This window comes from Pseudorasbora parva, chromosome 11 (assembly GCF_024679245.1).
Source record: "Pseudorasbora parva isolate DD20220531a chromosome 11, ASM2467924v1, whole genome shotgun sequence".
Classification (NCBI taxonomy): Eukaryota; Metazoa; Chordata; class Actinopteri; order Cypriniformes; family Gobionidae; genus Pseudorasbora; species Pseudorasbora parva.
Window position 1 is genome coordinate 20,077,367 of NC_090182.1, and position 21,710 is coordinate 20,099,076.

General features: G+C 37.3%; 1 protein-coding gene across 6 annotated transcripts in view; it reads left to right on the forward strand.

Moving 5' to 3' along the window:
• The window catches only part of drp2 (dystrophin related protein 2), a 222,245-nt gene that overhangs the window by 194,772 nt on the left and 5,763 nt on the right, over positions 1-21,710 (forward strand). For 5 of the 6 annotated variants that reach the window (XM_067457350.1, XM_067457352.1, XM_067457353.1 and 2 more), the window contains 5 exons: positions 8,156-8,221; positions 11,883-12,023; positions 15,854-16,091; positions 20,176-20,293; positions 20,463-20,597. In XM_067457350.1, the coding sequence (XP_067313451.1) occupies positions 8,156-8,221; positions 11,883-12,023; positions 15,854-16,091; positions 20,176-20,293; positions 20,463-20,557 (658 nt within the window). In that variant the 3' untranslated portion in view covers positions 20,558-20,597. Of the gene's footprint in view, positions 1-8,155; positions 8,226-11,882; positions 12,024-15,853; positions 16,092-20,175; positions 20,294-20,462; positions 20,598-21,710 lie in introns of those variants that run through there. The other variant, XM_067457356.1, reaches the window with a different exon arrangement.

Consider the following 21,710-nt stretch of genomic DNA (forward strand, 5'->3'; position numbering starts at 1 on the left):
TCAACTAATAAATAAATCCACTATCGGTCACTGAAATAATGAACAAGTAACACTAAATATAAGAGTAGTTAACGATCAACAAAAGCACAAAGAAACAAATTAAACTATAATAAAAAAAGAAACGAATCGCTCCAAAGAAACTAAGAGGGCGGCAGCCATGAGAACAATGGGAAATGAGAGAACGGCATGTCTCTGTCAACGCCTTTTTATCCGGAATCCCACGTGACATCACATTTTTCCACGGATTGAGGATTCCCCCTCAACGTCACCTAGCGAATCACAATAGACATTACAGTCACCCTTACACGCATATTTGATGCAACACAACAGCACAATTTTAAACCACCCTAAGCTGAAAAATGGCCAAACCCATCCAAAGCCAGCTAAAAGACTGGCCTGGGAGACCATCTTAGACTAGCAAACCAGCTTTCTTTTTTACCAGCTTCATCAAAACAAGCACCCCCCCCCCCCACCCCCCAAAAAAAAGGCTCTCGCGCTCTATTTTGATAGCTCCGCCCCACACATACGTAACAGGCAACGACTATGGCAGAACCTGTGTGTAACTAATCCAGGTCGAATATTCAATAAAAAGGTCAGCCCTTCCATCACAAAAACACAAACCGTTCTCATGAACAACTCAATAGAACATGAGCCGACAGTCCAACTAATGAACATATTACAATTATAACAGGTTAGAGTTATAGCGATCACAAAAACACAAACCGTTCTCAGAACAACTCGATAGTACACACGCCGGCAGTCCAGCTAATGACATATTACAATTATGACCAGTTTCGGATTATATAGATCATGAAAAGAGGAAACAAACATATATTAGGCGTATAGTATCTTATTTGTCGAACACATTTTGTGAGCTGACGCTTGAAACAGACAGTGAGGTGATTAAGACGATCCATACGGTGTGGAAATTAACGGGTCTTTATCATTGCTGAAGTGAGCCACAATATAATCGCAAATGAACAAACAAGGGAACATGACACATGAGCATATTCAAGCAAAAGCCAGCATATATTAGTTCTCGGCTAATGTCCGTTATGTGTGACGTGTGTTTTGAATAATGACGCGCACTGAGCCTCTCTTCTCACCATCAATAGCAGACACGCCCCTTACCTGCTGATTGGCTACAAGTTTGTTATTGCACTCGGCCCGAGTCCTTTTTCTAAAACGGTTTTGAAATTACACTTACCCCACCTTTAAGTCACAAAAAGAAATGAACACTGAGACAGTTATCAAACAGTAAACAACCAGAGTAACAACCAATGTGACAAAAGTAATTCACATGATACTATTACTAAGCAATAAATATTAAATAATTTAAGGTATAACCCACACACACAAAGAAGAATTTTATACAGTCACAGACACTCAGTGTTAGAACGGGCAAAATGGTAATCTTCAAAAACAATTCAATGCAAATATAAAATTCATAAGCAATACAGACTTCAAATTCTTTTGCGCAAGTTATCAGGTCATTTACAAAACATTTTCAGTTGAAAACTCACATGTGTTTGGAACAACATGAGTGTGAGTAAATGACAGAATCTTCATGTTTGGCTAAGCTAACGCTTTAATTCGGTTGTGGCAGCGCAGTGAAGTTAACGGCTCAATGTGACTGGTTTAGTTTGACTGCAGCAAACGATAAAGGAAATGCTCCTCTGCCCTGACTAACGTCCCTGCCAACTACCTAAATACACACAAGCACATGCACACATGAATGCACAGATCAGCCCTTTGCCTGCCCTTCCATACTGTGCTGCCAACTGTCTCAGCTCACACTCTGCTGCAGCTCTTATCTGTACTACAAATAGACCAGAACACACACACACACACACACACACACACACACACACACACACACACACACACACACACACACACACACACACACACACACTTGATTTCTGTGTCCTTTTGTCTTCATCTGTCTCTCTCCTCCTCTGTCATATGCTTGATTTCTACTCCTTCCTTTCAACGTCTTATTTCATTTCCCCATTTCCTTCCTAATATCAATCACTTACCGTATCCCACTTTTTCTTCTCTTCTTATCCTATTTAATTCCCCAAATTTGTCTCTTCTCTTTCTCTCATGCTATCTCTGGTTTTCCCCAACACACATCAGTGCCATACGTGTTAGTTGTTCCTGCTAAGAACAATATTCATTTTTTTTTAATTCAAATATCTTTAATTTATTTCACATGGGTCCGTTTGCAACTGACTAAATGTTCTGGGATCATCAGTTTACAGAATGTCAACAACCTTGACTAAATTAGAGAAGAAAATTATTATTTTTAATTTATTCATAAAACATGCAGTTATTATATACATACTTCTATATTTATACATTTACTTAGTCACAAATTGTGATCAAATTGCAAATAGACACATGTTTACGCCCTTATCTGGTTTGGATTTAGTTATTAAATTGAACTGCTTAAAACATGGTTCACAAATAACAAAACCATGATGATAAACAACATTATCTGACAGGTGTCATTCTTTGCAGTTAAATTCCTCACGCTGTCTTTGCATGTTCACGTTTGGTTCTTTGATCTTCATGTGCTTTCAGAAAACTCTCAAGCCTTCTATTCATATACTTGCTTTTGTGCCTTCTTAAACTTAACAGCTTGATCTAAGCGTTGGCTAAATAAGAAAAGACAAGCGTTTTATAGCTGTACAGATACTTCTATAAAGAATGAAAAATCCACTTTTCTTTTGCAAGTCTCTTTTGCAGCCCACTGGAAAATCCGTTTTCATTCACTTTTATCTGATAGTTTGGTCCCTCACACAAAATATGAGCAAATGAGAGCATGTGCTAAATGCAGTAGCACATTATTTATTTCCAACATTGACAAGAACTTGCTTTGAACTCAAATTGAAAATGAAATTCTTGTCAGATGTTTCAGATGTGTTATCTGCAGTAAGAGCGCAGAGGGAGAACGTCATAGCCAAGAGAACAGAGATTGTACGTGTGTTTATAGGCTAATCCAGAGTAATGACTGGAGGAACTCAACATCGAGGGGGTGGGATAATAAACCCACTGGCATCTGATGTTCTAGAGTCTGCATATAGAGTAAGTGGTCTGTAGTGATGGCCTTTCATCTGAAAAGCTGACAGCATATTTAGAAAAAATGAACTATTATTCTGAATCTTAACACACAATGTCCATTTCAAGACAGTGTTTCTCAAAGGAGGAACTTGTTTGTCATGTACTAGTTGATCTGTGTTTGTGATCTCTCTTTTTCCCTTTAACAAGAAACCACACACTGAGATACCCATTTAAACCACAACAAAGACAACCGTGTAAAACCATAAATTCCATTTTGCATCATCTACTTACACTTTTGATTGGATCTGAATTGATGGATTCTTCTGTGGATTAAATTAGAAGTTGTCACAGCCAGGCGTAGGGGTTAACCAGGACAGCCAGTACCACTGTCATTGGCTGAAGGACACCTGGTGGGTGAATGTGTATCGACTTTCTGCTATTCTCTGAGGCAGCCCCATCCTGCATGTGGGTTCTGTAGTCTCCTGTATTCTGAAGTTGAATTCAGAGCCTTCTCTGGCAGCTTTCCTAGCAACATGACATGAATGCACTTAGCACTTCTCATTAAGTTCTCTATAGAGACTCTTATATTGTTGCTAATTCACAGGCTGTCCTAGTAAGGTAGTGAAATCTTCCCTGTCTCTCACCTAGGGTAAGAGAAGGGAAAGCTAAGGCAGGGAAAGTGCAGTGCATTGCTAAAAGCAAAGTTTCACCCCTTTGTTGCTAATGGGATGCACAGGGACCATTGTCAACCCCCTGTTGTGTTGAAAACGCCTCTGTTGTGCTGGGTTAATCTTGTCTGTTCTGGATGACACAGACGTTTGCCGCAGGCACAGGGTTAACCTTCTAGCCATTCAAGCTCATTTTCATACATTGTTGGATTCTGATGTGGATCGGAAAAGGCAATTTGTTGCCTTTTCAAACTTGCCACAATAGTGAGTGTTAGCATCAAGTGTGAATGATGCAAACATCCTGAAAAAAGTGAAGCCAAAACATTTTGATCACCCCCGTGTTGTTGGCTACAGTATAGGTCATTAACCTTTAAATGCATACCTCGGGTCTTTAATGACCCAGGACGTCACCCACTACCCTCCTTCTCTCATTATTTTTTTTTAAGTTAGACATCAACCTTTTTAGTATTCCTTAATCAATTGATTATAAACAATGTAAAAACAAAAATGTATACAACCATAAAAGAATACCTGTTTTTTCATTTACCTTTTGTAAAATATGGTATAGTTTTGCTAACAACTTGAGGTGTGTAACTGTAAGTATATATATATATATATATATATATATATATATATATATATATATATATATATATATATATATATATATATATATATATATATATATATATATATATTTATTTATTTTTCATGCAAAACAATAATTGAATCTTTGATGTGAAATTCACATTTATTTCACAGGGTGGCAATGTTTGAAACACAATGAAATGTTTCACACTTAGTTATGCCAGGGCAGAAAACAAAATAATAAGTAGCTTCACCAAAACTTGAAATGGCTCAGTGATTTACTGCAGAGCAAGTAACTGTTATTGTTACTCCAATATCAGGAGACTTTTATACTATCGCGACAGTTAGAGATAGAAAAGATATCCATGTTAGATATACTGTAGATCCGGGTCGCTAAAGACCCGATTATGTTATAATTATTATTAGTGATACATTAATGCATTTAAGGGTTAAACCCTGTCCCTTTTTCTTTTTGAAATCAAATGAGACAAGCCATATAAAAAAATCAAATTACACAGATTTTTTTAAAATCTGTCAGTTTAGGTAGTTCTTATCAGGTTGACTTGAGGCTATTCAAGTGTTTGTTTTTCCAGTAAGTTTGGTTTTAGTTATTTGATGCTATAAAAACTATGTGTAACATCAAGATTAGCAACTGTGCTTGTAATTGAGTCATGCGGGAGTATTTGTGGGACCTTGATACAGCGGGTTCGCCTCAGGGTCACTATACTGTTCAGGCTATAAATTACATAATTGGTGCAAGACGTCAATGCTTATTGCTGGGATGTTTTTCCTTAATTTTTTTATAATTAAAGGAAGTGGAGACAATTCTTCCATCTTTTTTTACAGTCTAGTTTCAGCATAGACTTGACCTCTATAATGAAGATGTCGCCTGTTTTGCTATATCATGCATGCCAATTTATCTGAGATTTCTCTGTACATATACTATAGTGCTACACAAATATATATAACTTCATAAGCCGGGCCAGCCTAAATTGTTTATTTTAGTCTTGTTTTATAATTGAGCTAAATAAACATAATTTATCTTTATTTCTATTACATTTATTTATATTGTATGGTGATGCATAGCTGCCTCATATATTTTTTTTCACTCAATTATGTCATCATAATGAGATGCTGTTTTAACAACATCTTTTCTCATAATAACGAGATGTCATAAAACAACATTTTCTCATAATAACGTGATCTTATGTTGTTAAAACAATTTCTCGTAATGAGATATGTTGTTTTAACGACATGGCTCATTATTATGGGAAAAGATACAAGATTTTTTTCTGCAAATAAGGACATCTTGTTTAGCGATGTGCACAAAATATGAATTTATCCACATTAGAGAATGTATATGTGCCTTTGTCACACTTCCATGTTTTAAAAGCAGAAGCAAGCTCAATGTAAAATAGGCTCTTCCGCTGCCTATATCAGTAGCATTGCCCATAGCACTAAAGTGTTGTCATTTATTGAGGTAGCCTACAGTTCATAACAGATAGTCATCATCTAAATCAAAATTTCACAAACTTGATTAGCCTATAATCTCAGCATTACTCAAAGGCCGTGGAAACAGGCCAGAGGTATTGTTACGCACATCAATCCATTCCGACTTTCTTGGTTTGCTTCTTATTTATTGAATATACAGGCAATAAGTTGATGAAACAATGATACAAATTAAAATGTAATTTATACAAAACAAAATTCACTTTAAAGAAAGTCTTTCTACAAAACTCAATGCAGTGGTCAAAATCATGCAGGCAATATATGATGAAGCCTATATTACTCTTGTTGCTCATTTTTCATAATCAACATGGATTAAATAAAAAAAAGATTACATCATAGGCTAATATTTAAACATAGCCTAACTTTAAAACTAAATAGGCTACGTTTTCTTTAGCCCATGGCCGATGAAGGTGCCGATGCGTTCTGGTGGATTTTTTCCTTTATGTTAGTGGAAACAACTCACAATACTCTGTCATTTTTAGCCTTACAGATAAGTGCAATACATAATTATAAACTATAAATGATCTACTTTTTTGTGTACACTCACAATAACGACAAAGGCCGTGTACTCGGATTATTAAAGGGGAACAGATTATTTTGCATGGACTCCACTCCAAATGCTGTCTTCATTTCAAAAATATATTTTGTTTATTAAATGCAAACTTTTTAATTACAAAAGCATTTCTAAATTCAGGTTATATTTCCAATATGGTGGTAAATTCTAAGTGGTAAAAAAAAAACTTTCAGTTACCACCATGCAAATTAAACATTTTGCCCTTCTCCCATCTGGGTTTATCGGGTTTTCTCTCTCAACAACTTAAGTCTTACCCAGTGCATACTCAGGAACGACTCTCAGTGACAAATGCACATAGGCTATATACATTCCCTAACGCGGATAAAAGCATATTTTGTACACATAGGAGAAAATATATGTTGTTTTAACAATTATTATTATTTTTTTATCATGAGGATGTTTTAAAGGATGTTGTTAAAATGTTATATGTCGTTATTACAACATAATTGAGTGGCAAAAATAATATGAGGCAGCAATGCGTCACCATAATATTGTGCATTTCACAATACACATTTGTTTCAAAGCAGCTTTACAGAAAGTGTAAGATCTATATATCTAGCAAATTAAAGTTGGGTGATTTGAACTGTAATATATCAGTGTCGTCATATTTTGTTGATTTGACACTATACCATTCAAAAATTCAATCAATAAGGTTTTTTTAAATAAATGTAATTGATCAAAATTGATATTAAATACATTTATAATGTAACAGAGATTTTCAAATTAATATGTACTTTTGAACTCTCTATTCATCAAAGAATCCTAAAAGCTGTTTTTAATCCTAAAATAAACTTTTCTATGCTGAATTAGAATAAATTACACTTAAAATATTCTAAAATAGAAAATGACCTAATATTTGTTACTGTATGTTGTGATCAAAAACCCTTGGTGAGCTTCAAAATTTCTTACCAACAGACCTTAAACTTTTTATCAGTAGTGTATGTTGTTGAAATATAAGCTTGAAAAATAAGTTTTGGAGATTTCATTCTTTTTTAATTTAAGTAGATAGGAACTCTTGTTGCCTGCATAGGAAATATTTTCAATATTGACCACAGAGTCTTGCTCTTATTACTTTTGCAATTGCGTTTGGTTTGGCTAGATACATAGAAATTGGACATTTCAGTTTTAATTTGGCCTCAAGCTGCAGTGGACCGTAAAGCATTCATACTACTGTATATTTTCGGGCATGACATGTCTTTGGTATGACATGTAAGCTGCGGTGCTTGTTGGAGATCTTTTTCATATTCTGTTTTTTACTGTGCCACTCGTGGCAGGGAATGAAAACTTGCAAGGGTTCGGTTGAAAAAAAACCACAAGAGGTGTTAATGTCATAAAAATTCATGTGACAAATTAAGTGAAAGAGGAACAGATTCTCCACTGGCTTTGTCATGGCAGAGGTTGAAGCTGGGAGGCACAGCTTCAGCGGTTACATGATAATTTGCCACCCAGGTTAGTCATACATGGTATCTGAAAACGCAGGATCACAGCATGTGATTTTTGGCTTGGAGAAACGGCTCTAAGGTGTCTCTTATGCAGTCGCGGAGATGTCTTGATGAGTCACATCTGTCTTCATCTTTTCCTCCTCCAACCGTGTGCAATTCCATTCTTCTGCCTCTTGTGTTTGAATCCACAGTCCTTGCCGCAGCAAACAAATTACAGTGCACAGTGGTTCTGCCTTTGTACGCCTTTTTGTATTTTGTGACCTGTGCTCCATAATGACATTTTTATTTCCTTGCTTTTTTCTTTTCAGGTTGGCAGAAATGGAGAACCAGAACTGTTCCTTTTTCACCGACAGTCTCTCTCCGGATGAAAGTTTGTGAGTACACCACCTCCCACACACACTCGAATCTGTCACAGCTGCTATAAGTCCTCATGCATGGGCGTGTGGATGTGCGCATGGCCACGCATGCATGCCTTCATGTTTGGTGTGGCTGTGCAGTCACATTAATTAAAAAAGATAATGAAAACGACCCATGGCAATGTGCAACGTTCACCCTCCATCGTATTAAGTCTGTGTGATTAAGGAGCACAACAGTAGGGATGAATAGAGTAGGCTTGAATGCTGACGAGAGAGAGAGAGAGAGAGAGAGAGAGAGAGAGAGAGAGAGAGAGAGAGAGAGAGAGAGAGAGAGAGAGAGAGAGAGAGAGAGAGAGAGAGAGAGGTTGGGCTATTGAAATGCCTCCAAACAAGATGTTAAGAGCGGCAGGCCGGCGGACAAGCGAAAACCACTGAATTATGGGCATATATAGGTGAAATAAGGTGAGTGCTCACAAAATCAAAACTAATAAAAGAGGTCAGATCGTCACAGCCCAGAGTCATGGCAGCGCATACTTTGTGCTGGAAATGACTGTGTGTGCATGAGTGAGAGAAAAAGGGACATTTTAAAGAATAGTTTGTCTTCATGTAGTTCCTGTGCTTTATGGCTTTCTTTCTTCCATGAAACACAAAAGAATTACTCCTTTCAATACAATTACAATAAGTTATCCAGCTTTAAAAAGCAAACAAAAGGTCCATTCAACCATCATAAAAGTGAAATGTATGTAGTTGCTGAGAATGTCATTAATGAGGGGAGAATAACCTCTCCCTTACTATACATGTCTAGTCTTCATGCTCTGAGTATGATTTCACTAATAATAACCTTACATTTGCATAAAGCATGCATATTTGTCCATACCCATGTTGATTAGATTAAAACTTGAAACATATTAATTCAAGGTACATTTGGAACTGATAAAAAGGCAGCACACATTAGTTTAGAACGATGATTAACTTACATGTATAATAAGCTATTTAAATTGTTGATTCACCTTGTCAATAACATCCAGATGATATGATCAAACATATCCTTGTGGAGAGCTCAGAGTATGCATTTATTTGTCATTTTAACTGTTTAGAAGCAGATATATAAAAGCAGATTTTGAAGATTTCTTGTTCTTATTTTTCTTATTCTATAGGCCATGACCAGCAACTAGTTGATATTAAGCTGAAAAGCGTCATGATAGAACATTAAAGTTGAATAGTCTGTGCCACCCCTACCACATAACTCTTGCACTGGATTCCAAGTCTGAAACTATACAGTAACCTAGTGTGAGGAATTCAAGTCGCCATTCTCTGGTAATCTCCATCACAAATGTTAATTGGGTCAGTTTGTTGGACTTCATTTGGACCAGTTGTCAGAAACATATGGTTCATGAGCCACACTGGGCTCTTTGACAATAATCATGTGGCAGGTTTCTCACCCTTCACCAGCATGTGGTCGTTAAAAACCTAGGCACATCAGAATTCACTTCACTGCAGAAAATTTAGTTTCAATTTCTTTGTTGTACAGCCTACTGAAGTTAATGAAAAGTCAATTTTGATAATATTTCAAGTTGTTCCAACCAATTTGCATATGCAGTGCTGCACGCAACACCAATCAAAGGCAAACCACTTGTTTTTTTATGAATACGATCACAAATGTTTGGAAATAGCAACAACATTTATTTGCATATCTGATTCTCAAAATGTTCTGTTTACACAGCATCTTACAGTAGAGGCTCGCATAGCCCTGTTTTCTGTATGAACAAACAACTAAGTCACGACTCTGTATTCTGTTACCACACTTGCCATGAATATCACCTGTAACCAATCATGACAGTGATTAAAATAAATATCAAAGGCATCCATAAAGCTAGAAATGATCATCACCATCGTCAAGTTCATTCAAACCTTATTTAACCCACAGCAGCTTTTATATCGAAGCATCTGAGTCATGCAACGACCACACAATATTCAGCTCAGATGGAAGACAGACTGAATCTTAAACCTTAATATGACAGACACAGCTTACATCTTTGTCTCCGTAAGATACCGAAACAATAATGAAACAAGCCACACACGAGGCACGCATGTGTGCAGCGCAGGGTGGTGATTTCGCATTGCATGACGTGACATATCTCGTCCAGTCTGGATGCAGTTCTCAGTTATCAGAGGAGCATAAACAATGTCAGTGACTGGGCTGACACACACAAACACACACACGCACGCACGCACGCACGCACGCACGCACACACACACACACACACACACACACACACACACACACACACACACACACACACACACACACACACACACACCACTGGATAAGTTTCATGCTGCTCAGGTAGAAACTTCATAACCTTAACCTCAAAGCCCTGTATAATGAAACGTTACCTATTGTTTGTTTTAGTTGACTATGCACCTAAGTTATTTGTATTAAAATGTTATTGTAACAACTAAAGTATTAATAATAGTACAATATTAGTTTTTGGGTTAGCTCTGGAAAAATGCATTAACAATAAATTGAATAATGGCTCTTTTGTAAAACAAACAAACAAACAAAACAAACACACAAAAAAAAAAAAAAAAAAAAAAAACGTTCAGGAACTGGATCAACTTATTCAGTAAAGACATCCGACTAAAAAGAACAATTCACAGTCAAACTCATGAGCCAAGAGAATTAGTTACTGCCATTGCATCATTTTAAAGACCTGTAATAAACAGTAGCGTACAAACAAGATGGTATAAATTGTTAAAACTACACATAAATAAATTAAAACCATATCATGAAGTCTTTATAAATGAAAAATGAACAGAATTGAAAGAAGTTACTAAAAATGAGTGGCCATTTTTATTCAGTTTTTGTGTGAAAAGCTTGAATTCTCTTATCCCACATTTCACAGCGAAGAAAATTTCATCGTTTGTGTTTCACAGAAGAGGAAAATAAGAAAAATACTGTTTTTGGAACGATAAGAGAAAGTGAATATTCACATTGCATTTTTAGTAAAACTGTTCCTGTAAAGGCAGAGAGAAAGTGCGACAGTGATTCATGTGTTTTATCTATTTGACAGGGCATAATATATGACATTTCAGTGGCTTTTATCAAATCTCTCGTCCAGAGCTCTATAAATGGCTTTTGTTTACTGATGGCCCATGTAATGGCACCTGTATAATTACAGCAGAGTGCTTTTTTTTTTTTGTATTATTGATGTGACTAATGTGAGGCCAAGATTATTTCACTGCTTCCTGTGTGTAGCGGTAATTCTTTTTTAGTCATCCTGTGTGCCTGTATATTGGCTGTACCTCCTTGGATATTTTTTTTTGTATTCGACACCCTGGAGAGTGCTTTGCTTACCAAGAGTGTGCGTGTGATTGCTTATTGTTCGGCATCTACGTTGCTATTTGTTTTATGGATGATGGCTTGCATTGCTCTGTGTTTGTCTAGACTCTAAATACGCCATCCGCAGAATATGCCTACATGTGTGCTGTATTGATATGCCACTGCTGCATTGTGTGCATTTGGCTTATGTACCTGCTGCTTTGTGTGCACGCTTGGCACTGTGTGCGCGCGCGTGTGTGTGCGTGTGTGTGTGTGTGTCTGTCTGTCTGTCTGTCTGCTGCTGCGTGGCACTGCTAATGTGTTCAGTGTGCGCTGTCTCCTGTGTGGGCGACTCAGGGATGAAGATCAGTACCTCCTACGTCACTCCAGCCCCGCCCTCGAGCAGGACTCACCCCACAGCCACCTGCTGGCCCACCTGGACTGCCAGGACAGAGAAGAGCTGCAGCGCACCCTCCACCGCCTGGAGAACGAGAACAGGTGAGGACGCAGCCAGGAGCACATTCACATGTTCACATGTTCACACTTGTGCAGCACTAATCGGGAAATCCAAAAATAACAACAATTTTTTATTTTTTTAAGAAAATGTGAATGGTACGTAACCTAGGAAAACATTTTTTTGCTTGTTAGTACAGTGCAAGTCTAAGATGTGCTTTTTTATCGTTCACCAGACAACAAAACTATATCACATATAGAAACTGTATGTTATAAATATGTGAAATATTTTTTTGTTGTTGTTGATAAAAATAAAATAAATGCATTCAAGTTATAAAAACCTAAATAATATATTACCTTAAAAGGTTAGTTTACCCAAAAATGAAATTGATGTCATTAATGACTCACCCTAATGTCGTTCCACACCCGTAAGACCTCCGTTCATCATCGGAACACAGGTTAAGATATTTTATTTTTTAGTCCCAGAGCAAATGCAGTCTATGCACACTATACTGTCCATGTCCAGAAGTCATAAAAACATCATCAAAGTAGTCCATATGTGACATCAGTTGGTTAATTAGAATCTCTTAAAGCATCGAAAATACATTTTGGTCCAAAAATAACAAAAACTACGCGTTTGTTTTCAAACCTCAAGTAAAGATTCAAACGGCCATTCATCGGATCGCCAATGTAAAGTGATTTCAGCAGTTTTGCAGTTTGACACATGATCCAAACTGCTGAAATCACGCAATAATATCTGTCTGCAGAGCCGCAGTTTCACCCCAGCCGCGGTTTTGCCCGCGCATGCGCAGTTTCACTACATCGGTTTTACTCTGATACATTTGATTTTTAAATCTTAATTCTGTCCTAAAACAATCTATTGATTATTTTTGCTCCTGTTTATTTTTTTTTATTTTTTTTGCATCTGCTGTTGCTCTGAGGCCTTCAGGCTCCTTTACTTATATAAAAAAATGCTGTCATGAACACTTAAAAAAATTTTTTTATTCCCCCCCCCCCCCCCCCCCCCAAAAAAAAAAACGAACAGCCTGGTATAATAAACACACAATGTATTTTCAATGCCTGGTATAAAAAAACAAACTTTTGAATAGACATTTCAGTTTTTATAATTATTAAATTATTAGTCTAAAGTCAAGATAATGAATTCCTCAAGTTATTAATTAATTCTGCCTGTGGTAAATGCATAAACTTGAACACAAATAAAATGTACTATTAAAACAGGCTGAAACTGTGAGCATATAAATTTGTTGTAGACATAACCAAGAAACAAATTTAATTTACATTTATTTAATAAATTTACAATTTACATTTAAAACATTTCATTATTTTACCATTACAGCTGATCACTAACTAATAACTATAAAATCAAACAAGTGCAATTACTACAATAAATAAATAAATAAATAAATAAATAAATAAATAAATAAATAAATAAATAAATAAATAAATAAATAAATAAATAAATAAAATTGTAGTTTTATTCCTTTCCAGTGCCGTAACATGTATCTCAAAGACATAGCAACGCAATGCGCATGCGTGATCAGAACTGCTGTGGTAAAACTGGTTGGGGTAAAAATGTGTCTCAATCACGTGACATTGGCAATCCGAATCATTGATCGATTCACTGATTCATGGCCGTTTGAATCTTTATTTGAGGTTTGAAAACAAATGCGGAAGAGAAGACAATGCTGAATAAAGTCGTAGTTTTTGTTATTTTTTGACCAAAATGTATTTTCGATGCTTCAAGAGATTCTAATCAACCAACTGATGTCACATATGGACTACTTTGCATCTGCACACTACAGAAAATGATCGCCTGTCATCTGTAGTGATGTGACAGTCTGAGCTGCTGTGGGAAAACTGCTCAATCCATGCTGCCCAAAACATGAGAATGCTTTATATTAGGCACTTTAAACAAATGCATCAGCAAAATATTTAACAATGCTTGCAATCAAATGCTCTGACATTGTACTGTTGAATGCATTTGAGATGTGTTTCCTCAGTGCATAACTTTTATTTTATGGTTGAGCGCTACATGAGTAAACTGCACATTTTGCTCAGATATTTCTTGTTGGATGTTAAATGTAGGTTTAAAGTTCTACATGTAACAAAAGTAATTGTATTTTTATGAGAGTAGTACCTGTAAAAGGACTTTTGTTATGGAGTATAAATGTAACAAGTTTACTTTGTTCAGAAGAGTGAAGAGTGTTCCTCCTACCTCATACCAGCAGTTTTTATATAGTAACAAAACATTTACGCACCCACTTTATATTAGATGGCCTTAACTACTATGTAGTAACATTGTAATTAATCATTTGATACAATGCACTTATTGTGTACATACATGTTTTTACATTGTACTTACATTTTACAAATGTTAAAATGTTACATTTTAAATGTTATTGAGGTGGGCCGTATCCCACCTCAATATCAGAAAAGGTGTTTTGCAATACAATCTGAACACAGTAAGTACATTGTACTTATTTTGTGGTGTAAGTACATAGTAGTTAAGGCCACCTAATATAAAGTGGGGCCACATTTTCTATTGTGTCTATTTATGCATAATAATATGAAGTTTTCACTGAGGGTTATCCTCCTGACCTTTATAGTTATAAACAATGAGGGGTAAAATGATTTGTCTTTGTATTTGTGACTTTTGTTTTTTGTCTGTAATTGACTGCACTTCCTTTTGGCCATTTAAATTTCAAATTAAATTGAAATTTCTTTTCAGAGGATTAAGATAGAGCTAATAGTTTTTAATTGGTTGAGATAAAATGTGTTTCTGGGAAAATGTGAACATCATTACAATTATGATGGTTACTCTAGGTCAACAATCTTTTGACCTCCATCCAATGAAAGATGTATGCTCTTTAGACCTTAAAACAGCGGTTCAAACATCTATAGAAATTCAAAAAGTTTATTAGGTCTACCATTTTGCTTCATCCCAGAGGCTATTGTTTCAGCTGTGAGTCATTTATGAGTTTTGTCTTTGGCGTAAATCCTGACCTTTAAGTCACGCTCTCATGGGGTCTTGCTTTGTTATATGTGAGTAATAGGTCAATAAAGCAAGATTAATTGTTAGTGTCTGCAGGGGATCTGCAACCTTAACCTACTGAATAAATCAGGGCTTCCCTCTGTCATTATCAGGATAGAACAAGCTGAGGGATGGCTGCTCTGTTCAAAAGTGTGTGTGTGTGTGTGTGTGTGTGTGTGTGTGTGTGTGTGTGTGTGTGTGTGTGTGTGTGTGTGTGTGTGTGTGTGTGTGTGTGTGTGTGTGTGTGTGTGTGTGTGTGTGTGTGTGTGATTAAATTTGATTTAGTTTGATTACATTATAAATTTGATTACATAAATTTGATTACAGTTTCTCACAAAAAAAAAAACCCATAAAGCCCATATTTATCCCCTGACCCAGCCCAATCCCCAATCCAACAAGCCAATCCAATCCATATTGAGAAAAACATTTGATTAAATCCCATTAGTTTAGAATAACAGCTTTTTCTAGATGTAGCAGGTATAATGATCTAAATTAAGGGTTGAAAACCTATCCGAAAGAGAGGGCATTTTTCCGCATTTAAGATGAAACTGGACGAAAGGCATCTGTTTGTTGAAGCAACATTTTTCTCCTCAAAAAATGGTAAAACTAAACATGCAAGAGTGTATTATAATGGTTCCCATTACACAGATATGACAGTGCTACTGCAGCACGCATCATGGCACAGTGATTCAAATTTTTTACTTTAACCCTAACTTAAAAATGGCACTTCATGACAAAAAGGCTGCCGACCACTGATCCAAATGATGATGATGTCAAGAAGGCAATAGTAATGATAATGATGATGCTGTTGTGTCTCCCGCAGGGTGCTGCAGGGTGAGTATCGGCGGCTGAAGTGGAAACACGAAGAGGCAGCTGCATCACCCCAGCTTCTGGAGTCGGGTTCAGGTTCACCGGCTGGGCAGCAAGACGAAGAGCTCTTAGCTGAGGCTCGGGTCCTCCGACAGCACAAGACTCGCCTGGAGACGCGCATGCAGATTCTGGAAGACCACAACAAGCAACTGGAGTCCCAGCTGCACAGACTCAGAGAACTACTGCTGCAGGTAAGTTTGCCCAAGCCGATATACCTTGAAAATGAAGTGTATCCCAACAGTGAGTACAGAAATATGAGCAGATTATTGTGATAAAAACAGTGAAGGAATGGTGTGTAGGGAGTTGTATTATGTTTCCACTGCACAGGGAGGCACATGAACAGGTAAATCAGGGCCTTCTGTGCTGAAGACTTTAATGTTAAATGTTTATGGTTTTGAAGAAATGTTTGAGCTATAAAAATGGCCACTATGAAAGAAATAATGATGGGCTGACAAAGTATACTGTTAAAGAGGGGCAGAGGGAAAGAAGATTTGCTTGAAGATTTCGGCAAAAAGAGTAGGAAGACAATTGAACAGAGGATAAGACCATATTATAGACGGCCTTGATGTACCACATGTGGATGGGTAAATGCGAGGCAAGAGATGCTTACTAATGCAGGTTGCGTAAGGACAAGGAAGCAGTGAACTAGAAAAGACTTGTCAAGTGAAAGGAGAAGAGTGTGGAGACAAAAAAATGTACTCATTTCTAAGGCCTGAAAAGAGGTGGAGGACAAGTGAGGGCAAGGAAGATGCACTAACTTCTGGTAAATTTTTTCTGGTAAATTGCAAAGATGGGAAGGAGATAGAAAAAGATTATGTATGAGGGAGAACACCATTGATGGAGATGAAATCATAGGGGTGGAGTGGGTGGAAGGTAAGACATTTCTCCAGCTGACGAACACAGAGCTTACGAAACGAGATGGGCAGAATAGAGTGTATCCCTTTTCTTCAGTGAAAGAAAGACAGAAAGCAGGCCGAGGAGGGAAAAGAAAAGCTCAGGCAGTGCTGAGTGAATGGGATGAGAGGTGGTTGTGCAGAAAAAAGAGAGGTAGTGCTGTAGAGATATGATTGGCAGGCTGGATTGTGAGATGGAGCAAAAACTCTGAGGCTGAATCTATAGGTGAAAAGGAATTAGATGGAAATGGAGGGAAGGAACGGAGGAGAGGGGGATTGACTTAACCTACAAAAACGAGCGAGGGATGTGTCATGGGGAAGCAATAATGTGTTGGGATTATGGAGATCTGAACTTTTCGTTCAGCACCCCTAGAAATTCGCTGGGAAATTTCGAGTCTTACCTCTGTGGATATCTCTGTAGAACGATGAAAGATTTTAACTCGGAATACATTTGAGCTATTCATGCAAACAGCCTCAGTTCAACTCATCTCCATGTGAAATGTGGGGGGAAAAGAGGCGACCCATCTCAGAGTTGCTTATAAGTTTTTAATCCATCAAGAAAATACAACGCATTTGTAACATGTGGAAAACAAACCAAATCCCTGGTCGAAAAATACCAAAGTTTGGAGTTTTGGCAGCATTTGAAAACTTGTCACTGTTTTTCTCATCAAATAACCCAACTCTGTCTAGACTCTATATGATGGCTAGGCTAGCATACTGTACAGTATAACCTACATATTTACTACTATTTATGTGAAGCATTGTGCAATTGCAATAACAAATGTTTCTGATGTTAAAGGGATAGTTCACCGCTTTTTCATATTAAACTGTTATTCCCTTAACTAAAACGAGTTGATACATACCTCTCTCGTCTGAGTGCGTGCTTACTGTGCTTACTCCCAGTGCATCCAACATGTAGGTGTCTTTGTTTCTTCAGTAGAACACAAATTAAGATTTTTAACTCCAACCGTTGCTGTGTGTAGGTCATATAATGATGTGAATATGAGAGCAAAAAAAAAAAAAAAAAACATCCTTAAACAACATGCACACAACATGCACACTGTGGCTCATGATGACACATTGATATCTGAAGACACAAAAAGATCAGTTTATGTGAGAAATCGAGCTGTATTTATATAATTTTTTACACCTCAAATACAACGTTATATCCAACAGCCTGGAACGCACGCCACTTCTGGTAAGGTCAATAACACGCGCTGGATAGATGCGTGTCACTTCCGGGTAAGGTCAATATCCACAATCTGGCTCGTATATCCCATATCCAGAGCGTGGATATTGACCTTACCGGAAGTGACACGCGTTCCAGGCTATTGGATATAGTGTTGTATTTGAGGTAAAAAATTATATAAATACGGCTCGATTTCTCACACAAACTGATCGTTTTGTGTCTTAAAGGGATAGTTCACTTTGAAATTAAATTTTGATATGTTTTAGCTTACCTCATGGGCATCCGAGATGTAGGAGTATTTTTTTTTTTCCTCAGTAGTTTCAATTTTGATCATTTTAGGTCAAACCGTTCTTGTCTGTGCCCCACATAATGCAGGTCTATGGTCACCACCTCAAAGAGCATACACAGAGAAGTCCAAATTAAACAAACCTCCATCGTAAGTACACACTGATGGCCTAAGACACGAAACGAGCGGTTTGTGTGAGAAAACGAACAGTATTTATATAGTTTTTACCTCTTGTACATCACTACGTCCGACTGATCCGAAGGCGCGCGTGCGTGTTTCCTGTTGTGACATTTGCGCGTTCTGGCTTTAGTCTGCGCAAGCGTGGAAAGCACCAGAAGTGGATATCTCGCGCGTGTACATCTCTCATTGTTTACACAGAAATTTGGGAAGTGTTACCTTTCACTGTGAAGATCTAAACATATTTAGACGTACAGGACATCGCAATGGAAGAAGATTTCGATATATTAACAGACAACTGTTTTGTGTAAACAATGAGAGACGTACACGCGAAAGAGATCCACTTCCGGTGCTTTCCGCGCTTGCGCAGACTAAAGCCAGAACGCGCGAATGTCACAACAGGAAACACGCACACGCGCCCTCGGATCAGTCGGACGTAGTGATGTACAAGAGGTAAAAACGATATAAATACTGTTCGTTTTCTCACACAAACCGCTCGTTTCTGGTCTTAGGCCATCGGTGTGTACTTACGATGGGGGATTGTTTAATTTGGACTTCTCTGTGTATGCTCTTTGAGGTGGTGACCATAGACCTGCATTATGTGAGGCACAGACAAGAACGGTTTGACCTAAAATGATCAAAATTGAAACTACTGGGGAAACAAATACTCCTACATCTCGGATGCCCATGAGGTAAGCTAAAACATATCAAAATTTAATTTCAAAGTGAACTATCCCTTTAAGATATCAATGTGTCGTCATGAGCCACAAGGCTCTTTGTGCATGTTGTCTAAGCAATGCTTTTTGTTTCGCTCTCATGGAACCTTAACCATTCACATCATTATATGACAGTCACACAGCAACGGTTGGAGTTAAAAATCTTCATTTGTGTTCTACTGAAGAAACAAACACACCTACATGTTGGATGCACTGGGGGTAAGCAGATAAACATCTAATTTTTATTTTTAGGTGACCTAACCCTTTAATGCTACATCTATAATGTTGTTTAATTCAGCGAGTGAAATCCAGTTAATATTTTGACATATTTGTATAAATAAGTCTGTGTAAATTTGGGAATCTGATTTAAAAAATGTCAAAAGTGAAGTTTATACCTGCAACTGATGGAAATACCTATGGAAGGACAGGATGGGTACCTAGTACAGGCAGTTTGTGTACTGGAAATTTTATACACAATTATGGACATCTTTTTGTATACAGTTGTTTATTCTAGCAGTTTGTATATAATGTAGTAGGACTTCTGTGCATTATACAGTATGCATACAGAAAGTGTGCATGCTATGTACAGTATACATATACTACCATTTAAAAGTTTGCAGGATTTCTCTTTCTCACCAAGGCTGCATTTACAGTAATGTTCTAAAATATTACAGTGTAGAAGAATTGACAGAAGATTTTGTGCTTAAAAACATTTCTTATTATTGTCAATGTTTAAAACAGTTGTGCTGCTTAATATGTTTGCAGAACACTTTTTTGTCAGGTTTATTTGATTATAATACTCAAAAAAGCAGATTTTGTTTTAAATAGATTTTTTTTTTAAATATTAGTATAAATACTGTAATTTCAATTTGAAGGATCCTTGCTGAATCAAAACAAAATCATTCCAAACATTTCAATGGTAGCATTCGTACTGCTGAACAAGTAATATGCTTAACTTCTTTCATTATGATTTAATTGGTTTCTTATTCTCTATAATTTTGTCATGTTTACCAGCCCAAAGACGACTCGGAGGCCAATGGTTCGGCTCCTTCCTCTCTGTCCTCTCCCGTGTCAGGAGGAGGCCACCAGGGGGAGCCTCCCAGCAGAGAGACGACAGACACAGAAGCTGCAGGTAAGACCTGGAATAACCTTGCAGCTTAGTGCCATTTACTGTCATCCTGCCAGCATCCGCCCGTAATGAGATGCAAAGAGATAAGTCTTATTTAAATAAAACTGATTATGTTAGCTTCTGATGCGTTTTGTTGAGTTCATTTTAATTGTAGCCTTTTAATATTGTGTAGGTGAGGATTTTGATCATGAGCAAGACACTGTACTGCAGCTGCAGCAGGTAATCGAACAGCTGAGGAACGTCTTCCCATCTGAGCCAGGTCCATGAAGAACCTGAAGAGAAACCCAGAGGCCTAGAATTTGTTCAGGTTTGCTTAATTCCTAATTAAATAAAATTTAAATCAGTGTTATTTTCTGTGCCATTTCAAACCTGTATGATTTTCTTTTTTTCCATGAAACACTCAAGAAGTTATCTGTAAGTATAAGCAGAATCTGTAAGTCTCAGAATCTCTAAACCTTCTGAAGCCATATGATATGATTTGTATGGAAGCCAGACCGAAAAAGATATTGTTAAAATCTCAATTCAGTTGATTTCTCTTTCAAACTTGAAAGAGTTCACCCCAAAATTAAAAAAAATGATCACATGATTTACTCAGCCTCATAGGCATATATGACTTTCTACTTTCATACAATATAAAAAAATATCCTGGCTCTTACGGAAATTCACACTACAGGATTTAAAGGCAGATTTGCTAGTTTACAAGCTCGCAGATGGGTTGGGCTGTGATTGGGGGAAAACAGCGGGTGATCATTGCTCGCCATTCTTTATGTGTGAACTACTCAAATACGCATCAAAGACGCTCGCTGATGCCTTGCTGACGCCTCACCGACGCCAGAAAAATATCTAGCATGCTGTCAGCCAACTCAACGTCCTCTGGTGTCACGTGTCACGTGTCACAATGAGCTACAGCCAATGAGAGCATAAGTGGCGATCCCGAGCACTCACAGGAAAACATGAGATATTTTCCATTAAAGGGATAGTTCACCCAAAAATGAAAATATGAAGTTTATCTGCTTACCCCCAGGGCATCTAAGATGTAGATGTGCTTGTTTCTTCAGTAGAACACAAAAGTAGATTTTTAACTCCAACCATTGCTTGTATAATGTATGTCAAGGGGGTGTTTTTCTATGAGAGCCACTATGAGAGTAAAAAACACACAGACATACGAATCCATATTAAACCCTGTGGCTCGTGGCGACACATTGATGTCTTACGACACGAAACGATCGGTTTCTGCGAGAAACAAAATTTCTGGCTCGGAGCCCTCCTCGGACAGCACGCCATTTAATTGATGTAAGTGTGAACTCTTAAAACATAAATACAGTGTGGCCGTTTGGTGTCTTGAGACATCAGTGTGTTGCCACGAGCCACAGGGTTTAATATGGATTTGTAATTATATGTGTTTTTTACTCTCATGGTG